The sequence below is a fragment of the Haliotis rubra genome, unplaced genomic scaffold, assembly GCF_003918875.1.
Source record: "Haliotis rubra isolate DU_JTF1 unplaced genomic scaffold, ASM391887v1 Scf447, whole genome shotgun sequence".
Lineage (NCBI taxonomy): Eukaryota > Metazoa > Mollusca > Gastropoda > Lepetellida > Haliotidae > Haliotis > Haliotis rubra.
This window is the reverse complement of record NW_025767132.1, coordinates 810,704-821,206: the sequence shown is the minus strand read 5'-3', so window position 1 is coordinate 821,206 and position 10,503 is coordinate 810,704. Positions and strand designations below refer to the sequence as shown.

At 40.9% G+C, this 10,503-nt stretch overlaps 1 protein-coding gene across 1 annotated transcript; it reads left to right on the top strand.

The window, feature by feature from the left end:
- The first annotated feature begins 1,185 nt into the window (after window positions 1-1,185).
- Window positions 1,186-6,509, top strand: LOC124289681 (MFS-type transporter clz9-like). Its single transcript, XM_046726297.1, has 2 exons — window positions 1,186-2,698; window positions 6,484-6,509. The coding sequence occupies exons 1-2, from the start codon at window positions 1,186-1,188 to the stop codon at window positions 6,507-6,509; spliced, it is 1,539 nt and encodes a 512-aa protein (XP_046582253.1).
- Window positions 6,510-10,503: the final 3,994 nt, after the last annotated feature.

The window sequence follows — 10,503 nt, the reverse complement described above, 5'->3', positions numbered from 1 at the left end:
AGTGTGAAAAGGGCCAAGATGATGAAACAGTGGCAACGGCACGAGAATCGACGCGTTGGCGATCAGATCCCTGCAAAATGGCCGAGTACGACCTCTTCTGTACACTGCTGGATTCGGTGCAGTATGATTTTAAACTTTCAACTCGATTCCGGCATGGGATAGCAGAATGACGGCTGTTGCGCGAAGGCAGTGATTTGTGTATGTGTGTGGCAACTTGGCATTCTTGGAGATGTTTTTCATCATTTGTGACAGTGAATTTTTGCCAACGCATCGTGACTGAAGTGAGGTGTACCCAACAGAATCGCGGATATCGACGACAGATTTCGGATGAATGAAAGAACGATTCATTATTGGGATTCATGTGGGATGAAACCGGACACAAAAGGTAAGATTTCAACATTTTTAATTGTTTTGATATGGGATTTTTCTAGACTGCATTAGTACCTTTTCATTATTACCGATTAGTATTTATTTTTTGCTATTTTAGTATATCATAATAGATCTATTATCATTCAGTGTTAGATCAGATGTAAATCTTGTTGAAAGCTGTTTTTGAGAAATAATAACTACATTTGTTTAGAAGCCTTGTGACAGTCTAGCGAAAGGGAGGTAACTTTCATGTATCGTGTGATCATATAACTTCGATCGTAACATAACTTCGATCGGCCATTTTGAATGCTTATTCTCGCGGAACCTGACGAGATATGACGTTACCTGGCGCTTTGATCTTCTGCCGACACCGATTTTTTTCGCCTGGACCGAAATATGCTTCGTGTCAAGTTAACCAACGTAAGTTATTGCTAATATACTACAAAATATACATAACCAATCATAGATCACTAATGTAACTTTTTCGACCCATATAAAATGCAAATAATTACGTAATGACATGAAGTATATCTGTGTGAGACCCATCTCTGCTTTGTTTACCATGTCACTATAAACGTCACGTGACCTGGGTCCGGCAGCTCTTGCCGAATTATAAAACTATGGAAGCCCAGTAGGGCCATCTCTTATCCTCTTTGTACATACATTTGGTACATTTCATGCGAGTAATAAAGGAATGCAGGTTGGTATAATTTTATTTTATAGGTTCTGCTTGATGGAGAAAAGACTGGGAGAGGTCAATATAGGCAATATTTATCTGAAGCGCTTGATAAGGCCTACACTGCCGTTTTGGATGGCATGGCTATCAGGAAAGCTGCCAGTACATTCTTCGTTTCCTTTGCAACACTCCATGATCGTATAAGTGGCAAGATTTCTATTGACTGTTGTACAGTTGGACGGGACCCGCTTTTGTCTATGGAAGAAGAAAAGGGATTGGTGTCACATATTGATGCTATGGCCAACTTTGGATATGGGTACACTCGAGCTGAAGTTACCACTTTAGCTACAGATCTTGCCATTCATCTGGGAAAGAAGTCACATGACGACAAGCCCCTATCACTTCAGTGGTTTTACAGTTTCATGAAGAGATGGCCTGACCTACGTGTGAAGAAACCACGTTCACTAGAACTACAGCGGGCGAAAGCAACATCTGAAGAAACTGTAACACGTTACTTCGATGAGCTTGGACACATAATGAATAAATATAACTTGAAGAACAGCCCTCATCGTATCTACAATGTTGACGAGAAAGGTCTTGTCGAGAACCACTCTCCTCCATCAGTCATTTCATCCAGCCAGTCTACACCAGTTGCAGTTGTATCCCCTCGATCAAGTACAACAACCGTTATTGGTTGCGGAAGTGCTTCTGGACAATGCATTCCACCATACTTTGTCTTCAAGGGGCAACGGATGCGCGATGAACTGATGACAGGATGTACACCTGGATCAACCGGCACTGTTAGTGATTCTGGTTGGTCAAACAGCGAGATTTTCCAGCAGTACCTACAGGACCATTTCTTGAAACATGCTGTCGCGGCATCTGCTGATTATCCACTACTTGTACTGTATGATGGCCATAAGTCACACGTATCTCTTCCTCTGATCAACTGGGCACGTGATAATCACATAATCCTGTTTGTATTGCCGGCACATACATCCCATGTATTACAACCTATGGATGTTGGCTGCTTCGGACCCTTTGCCAAGATTTATAACAATCTACGCCACAAACATATGCGGGACCATGCATCAAGCTCTGTTGACAAGCATTCTGTGTGTGAACTGGGTTGTAGAGCATATAATCTCGCACTAACACCAGCAAACTTGCAGTCTTCATTTAGGAAGTGTGGTATATATCCCTTTGACAAATCGGCGACAGCTACGATCAACTTTGCGCAGTCTACTGTTTTCAAGTCGCCAGTTAGTGATTCTAGGATGTCTCCCAATGAAGTCAGTGGAATCAACAAGCAGGGATCTAGGTCACGTGATGAGACAACTGCAGAGGAATTCTTCAAAGACAAAGAAAATGTACTCTCAAAGAAATCTGTGCCAACTAAAAAAAGAAAAGTTCTGAGTGCCGTGGTCGGGGGAAAGGCGATTACAGAAGACAGCGTTTTGGAAAAGATCATTTCCCACAAATCTGATAAGCCTGCACCAAAGAAGAGGGTCGGCATTTCCAAAACTAAAACCAGTGCTAAGAAGTCTGCTCGGAAATCTACTGATGTCACGAATTCTCAAAAGCCAAGCACTTCGGGTGTTACTTCACGAGTGTATCATGACGACTCCGATAGTTCATTGGACAATGACATCAGTGAGACAGACTTATGCTGTAAATGCAAGAAATTTGTACCCGATGCACTTCGAGATTGTGTCTCTCTTGTTTTTACTCCATGGGCACAGTGTACACACCCTGCGTGTCAACACTGGGTACATCTTCGTTACTGTACCCCCATTCGTTCTGTGCGTCGACATTCAGAATTTTGGTGCCCCTGTCACGACGAGATCGAAGAGTGACTATTTTCTCAGTGTTCAAACATGTATGTAAATTTGTGACTTTTCATCACTTATTTGCCGTTCTGGTGGAAAACTTGTTATTTCACATTTTTAATTAACTTGAAATAACTGTGGACGTTGTGATTGATAATTCTGACGACAAGAGCCTTCCATACATTCCTATCCGAGAAGGCTGCAGCCCAGCCAATCAGATGATCGAAGTAATGTGACATCACTTCCAGCAACACTGTTTTGATATCGACAGTGGCGGGCACGCCATGCGAGATTCGCACAATGGATTACTATCCATTTTGGACATTGAAACCTTGAATAAACCTATATGAAGGTAAGATACCCGTGAATGGTATTTATCAGTTAGTTTTCTGCGAATGTTAGCTTATTGCTTATGTGATCGAAGTTATATATCGCAAGGATAACTTCCTTTTGGTTTGTTTACAAAATGTTAAACGTTGCACACCTCTGAAGAAAATTGTAATTCTCTCAGTTGCTTTCGATAATGACCCATCAATTATTTCCCTCAGGCCATTCTCATCAACCTTAGCAAAGCGGGACTGTGGAGGGACGCTCGGTGTACAAGATGGAGCCGGGTCAGCGTTAACGCTGGAATTTCGAAGTGGAAACGTCCGGAGTGCTGGCATTGGTGTATTTTGGAAGATCATTATCTAGAAACAAGTATCATTTACTGATTCTTTGGCTGAATAATAATCTTTAAACTTGGAATATTGTACCAAATTAAATACTCGAATCCTAAAATTTGCGGAGCAGTTCATTTGTGAATAAACATCATTGAAGGATATTATTTTATGGCTCTTCAATCACTTTACTGTTATCTGATTACATATGATTATGTGCCATGTGATTGTATACACCATCATCTTTGAATAATTCTTCCAAGAATTTGTCGTCTTCAAAGATTGTATCAAAATCCCAGAGAAAGAATTTGAGGTGGTAATGTTCCTCAATTATGCAAATTCATGCAGCGAAAATAGTACGGTATTAGTGCCAACGTATTAATGTGCGGTTATAAGGCCATCATTTTCAGGTATGTCGAACAATATTCGACAAGGGTAATTAACCAATCAGATTGCGGAAAGCACTCACTATTGGTTTACAATGCTCAATGGACGCACAATGAAGGCAGAGAGAAGGCAGGGGCAAAGTTTTAATGTGGCGTCCTTTCGCCGACCGTTGTGCCTTCCCTATGCGTCCTGTTATCAATCCACCATGACGGCGACCGCTCGCGTTTGTTTTGAGCAAGTTCAATACAGTCACCACTACAGTGGCGTTCTGAGCCGTTCTTGGCGTTGGCTCTGCCTTTTTTCTGTCTTCATGGCGATGGCTCTGCCTTCTCTCTACGTTCTTCGTGTCTCCTTTTAGTGTTCAGTGGCGTTTTGAATTTTTTTAGAACGCAGAGAGAAGGCAGAGTGGTCGCCGTCCTGTGTAAAGGGGGCTTAATGGATGAGCTGGAAACATGAGTGAGTGAAGATGTAAGGTGAACCAAGCCCATGAGGAAGTCACACTCGAGTGTTCCGATAGGTTCTCGTGTCACGAGGAGGTCACACTCGAGTGTTCCGATAGGTTCGTATGTCCCGAGGAGGTCACACTCGAGTGTTCCGACAGGTTCTCATGTCACGAGGAGGTCACATTCCGATAGGTTCTCCTGTCCAGAGGAGGTCACACTCGATACTGACGCCTTCTGTTCCAAACGTTTTACCAATGTGAAATCATGGAACATCATGCATTATTCTTGCAACGAAATAATGGTGCATCCCTTTTCATCGTCTGTAATGTTACTGTATGATAGCAGTATGATGTATATCTAATTTCATGATAATGCACACGCTACTTCCATTTTGGGAGTAAATTTAACAATTGTCACGTTTTTGAATTTGGTTGAGTATAAATGGCTGCAAATTCGTATCAGGATTATATTTTTTGGTCAATTTAGTTGGTTTTGTGATGGACCTTGTATGAAAATGCATTATTATAAGTGGTTGCTTTTCCAGATAAAACTCAGAGGTTTTGCAAAGGACAAATGGGACAAAGAGACATCACTGTATTCAAAGTCAAATGTTGAATGTGTGAAAGGCAATTCAATGAATGCTGATACCGAGCACTAATCTAGTTCCTAGTTGAATTCTGAAACGAGTGAATGGTTTGATATCTAACAGGTTTAATAAATATGGTATTACACGGGACATTCTTTAGTATTATATTTACTACTCACCCAACCTTATCAAAATAATATCTCAGAATTCAACTTACAGAACGAGTGCATTACGCCGTCATAACAGGGGTCATTCGTGTGAATAGGCCTACATTTCTTTGATGATTGTCAACATTAGTGTATTTAATTTGATTTGTTTAATAAACACGGGGGTATGAAAAAGGGACTAAATGACTTCAGCAAACGTATTATTTTTTACTATAAATGCTATATAAATTACACGCAACCAAGCAAAGAACAGTTGAATATCGGGACTTGTTGTTTTGTGACATTTTGTTTTGATCACATTACTTTGGTCATGCGTAATGACATTGTAGATTCATTAAACTGTGATATCTTCAACGGGTGAGTAATAATATAAGGGTAATGCTATTTTTGAGGGCATTATCATTTGCAGAAGCCCGAGGTCTTCCATCACTGCCCGACGAAGGAGGGCAGTTGAAAAAGACCGAGGGCTTCTGAAAAATGATAATGCCCTCAAAAATAGCATTACCGTTATTATTGCTAAAATACATGGAATTTGTGTTGAAAAGAAAAAGGAAACAATGACGGAATTTGACTGTAAGTTTACCCAAATCAACTTTTGACGGGGTTGACTGCCCGAATGCAATTACGTCATCGAACAATTCAAGTGACGTCACAACAAAAAGTGACGATATTCGACCTTGGCCTTTGACAAGACCATAGCCTGCAACATGTGTTCGGTTTTGGTCCATCAACAGTCTTAATAGTGCAATTGTTAAGGTTAGCACCAACAAGAAAGCCTATATTACCGCTATTTAAAGCGGGAATGTGGGTTGCTTTGACTTGTTTGACAGTCGAAAGCCAATTAATGTCATTGTTTCCTATTTCTTTTCAACACAAATTCTATGTATTTTAGTAATAATATAAGGGTAATGTTATTTTTGAGGGCATTATCATTTGCAGAAGCCCGAGGTCTTCCATTAACACTGCCGCTGTTACAGGTCATTGGCTCCCTCCCTCTGCAAGCATTCTGCGTTCTGCTGTTTATTTTGTTGACAGTTACATAGACAGATTCTTTAATACAAATGCATAAAATCGGTGATTTACAACGTGATTAGGTTGTCTGACAAAACATCTACTTGCACAGTTTGAGATCGATTGGGTCATTGGATGAAGAGATATTTACAAAAAACCGGGTCCACATGCATTTCATGCCAAACTATACATAATACAGGTAACAGCCAAGCAGCCTCACGGTCCACATATCCCCGGTCTGTGTTCTCTACATAGGGTAGTCAACAAGGAAGTAGAACAAGCACATGAGTGGAGAGGAAAACTGAGAGTATCATGTGATAACATCATGTCAGTTAGTGCACACCTGTCTGTTTCAGATAAGGAAAAGTTGGAAAATTGGTAAAAGAGGTCAAGAAAACTAACACTTCATGATCATCTTAAAGAGAGTCACTACATTTTCAAGCGCTTGTCACATTCATCATTACGAAATAATAATCTAACTTGTTTTATTATTCGTGATATATATATAAAAGTGAATCCATCAATATATATACTAGTATTTTCAGTGTAATATCTTCATCAATCTCGATAGCGATTTTGCCGACATGTTACTGAAAGGTAAATATTCAAAGAATACATAACATTTAATGACTGTCAAATTGATTCATCTGATAACATTGACAACATCACCCGAACACAACCACACTCAGAAACAACATGCAAAATGTGTGGCATGAATGTCCTCCACTCTTCACACATGCACCCTGATCGGTGTAAACCTACCTGTAATCTTTCCTCTGGTACAACAAGCGGGTCCTAACTTCATTTTTATGGATGATAATGCCCGTCCATGGATGATAATGCCCCTCCATGGATGATTATGTCCGTCCATGGATGATAATGCCCGAGAAAGAGTTTTTAACGATGTTTTTAACATCACATATATGGACTGGCCTGCAAGGTCACTTGATCGTAATCCCACTGAAAATGCTTGGGACATTATTGGAAGTCGTGTTTACGGTCTCCATGTTCACCCCCAGACTCTGGATGACCTTGAGCAGGCGTTACAAAAAGAATGGCAGAACATTCCACAACAGCAACTTTAATGCTTCATTTGGTCAACGCAAAGACGTGTAGAAGCTTGCATTTGTGCTCATGTTGGTCATACGCGTTACTGAACACTGCTTCACTGTCCAAAACTGACTTGAACTTTAATGTTAACATTTTGCTCCATCAATGCAGCACATTTTGCACGACTGTTTCACGGGTACATGCTTTTGATGAAGTTTATTATTGCTCAGTACCATATTATTTCATTTTTTTAATCGTGTGTACATGTGTTTCATCTTTCTATTGCATCATTCCATGATTTGCAATTTCAATAAATGAACATGTAATGTGACTACAAATTTGTGTTGCTTAACTTTTTGTGAAGAGTATATATTTTATTGTTACATGGATTTCAACCTTCAATTCTCTTGAAACCGCTTTACAGAAATAGTTAAAAAGAGTTTTCACAAGACTACCAGTAGCCGATAAACATACCCTACTGATGACCGGACAAACCTGATGACGGGACACTCCTGATGACGGGACATGACCGATGACGGGGCATTGCTGATGGCGGGACACTACTGATGGCAGGACATTACTGATGACGGGACACTACTGATGGCAGGACATTACTGATGACGGGACACTACTGATGGCAGGACATTACTGATGACGGGACACTACTGATGTCGGTACATTACTGATGACGGGACATTACTGATCACAGCTATTCACAGGATATTACTGATGATGGATACTACTGATGACGGGACATGACTGACAACAGGACACTACTGATGACAGAACATTACTGATGACGGGACACTATTGATGACGGGACATTACCAATGACGGAATATTACTGATGGCAGGACTCTACTGATGACGGGACATTCCTGATGATGGGGCACTACAGATGACGGGACATGACTGATGACAGGGCATTACTGATTGCAGGACACTACTGATGATTGGACATTACTGATGACGGGACACTACTGATGGCGGGACATTACTGATGACAGGACATGACTAATGGCGGGACATGACTGATGGCAGGATATGGCTGATGACAGGACATGACTGATGACGGGACACTACTGATGACAGGGCATGGCTGATGGCGGGACATTACTGATGACAGGACATTACTGATGACGGGACATTACTGATGACAGGACATGGCTGATGACAGGAAATGACTGATGACAGGACATTACTGATAAGAGGACATGACTGATCACAGGACATGACTGATGACGGAACATTACTGATGACAGGACATGGCTGATGACAGGACACGACTGATGATAAGACATTACTGATAAGAGGACACTACTGATGACAGGACATGACTGATCACAGAACACTACTGATGACGTAATGGGACAAACAGATGCTGTTGAGTATCATGAAGCGCTTATTATCGACAGGCTGAGCCTTTTTAAGGAACAATATTGTCTTTGTCTCATGCACCATAACTAGATGATATTTATTATGAATAAAGTAAGCGTAGCCTTTTCTCATGGGGTTTCAGGGATACAGCCAGTCGCCACATTACCAGTACTTGGTGTAAGATACGTCTAACGATCTAAAAAGATCGGGTGGTCGGACTCACTGACATGGGCGATTGCATGTCCTTGTAGTCCGACAGCACAACGTATGGTACCAAGCGAAAAACGGCATGGGATTTGGTTATCATCAGGATATATATTCTCATGTAGCCTGACAGCACAATGTATGGTACCAAGCAAAAACGGCATGGGATTTGGTTATCATCAAGATATATATTCTCATCCATATGGTATGGGCGAATGGTTTTAAGTGGTTGATGGGGTGAGGTGTGTGCGCATTAGGTGGCTAAAGAGGTCAAGAGCCAAATTCAGAATTTGCATCTTGTAGCTAATTTCACTACTTTCGGATAAAACCATCTGTTGGTCATTCTGAGAGGCATGCTTCGAATGTGTCGACTAATGTCATCTTTACTCAGCAGTGAGATCAACACCGAGTTCTTTGAGAACAGTAAGGTGATTTTGACGTTGACGTGCACTACTGCCCGTGATGTCGCAGACGTGTTCAATGGATGAAAGGACAGGACAGACAGCGGACCACTGCATGACATGGGTGTTTTGCTGAGGGAGGAAAAGGGTCACAAGCCTGGAATACAAGCACGTATATTACCATCCTGGGAGATGAACCAGACCGTTGTGCAAAGGTCACCCGATGAAACACCCGATTTGATGGCAGCAATATTAGCAAAGGATATATTTTAAAAAGTACTCTATTTTGTTGGTAGGCATTATAAATAATATACTATTCAACTCTAGGTCCTGAAGTGAAGATTTGCGTGACTATGTTTTTAGCGCATTGGTGTATGTTGGGATTTGCACTATTTCCTTTAAGTTTGGCTTTAGGAAGTATACACTTTCCAATGGTGAGTATAGTATAATGATGCAACCACAATTGCTTCAAGGCGAGTATTGGTGTTTCTTCAAACCGAAAGCCATCTCAAGATATTGAACTAAACCAATGTCGCTTCATTTCTCCGCTTAATCCCCATATGTCACTAATAATTATGCCATGGTAGAATGTAGAAAACCATACTATAAGTTCTGGTTACAAATTCAGTTCAGGGAGATTACAACCATAGATAATCTAGCGCTTCATTAAAACACAGTGTGCTTATCTACTGAGGGCCGAGAAACAATAAGGTGTAAGTTAGGGTGTTTTGTATATAGTCATGCGGATAACATGAAATGTATAATCTTTTGACTGCTGAGCTGCTTCATTCAAAAGGTGGGAGAGCTGTCTAAGGCGCCGCGCTAGTAATCGAAAGGTGTTCATAATGTTTTGATTTCTTCTTTAACACTAGTCGTGCGCGCAGTGACGTCCGTTGTTTCGATCACGTGGTAAACTATGCGCACTGGTTTTCATGTTACACTTCATAGACCCAAACTTACTCTGGTTCATACATACTACTATAAGGAGTTTTGTGAAGGAAGTAGCCGGGTCGATTGTTTTCTTGGCACGATTTTAAGATCGTCTGGATACGATATTATTATAAGGTTATTTCACAACATTAGACGTGAAACGTTGATAAATTTTATTCAAATAATTTCAATAAACTGACTTTACCATTCAAAATCAAAGGCAACTTCGTCATGACACCACATGTTTTTACCTTGATCATTAGATAAGTGTGCTTACACATTTCATTTCAACTCCCCTCGGAGTACAAAGCCTATGCTGCCCCATAAGGCGCAAAGTTTACAAACATATAATGATCCGATCCTGAAACGTGCCCACCCACTCACTCAGTTGCCCGATAACACATGCCATACTTC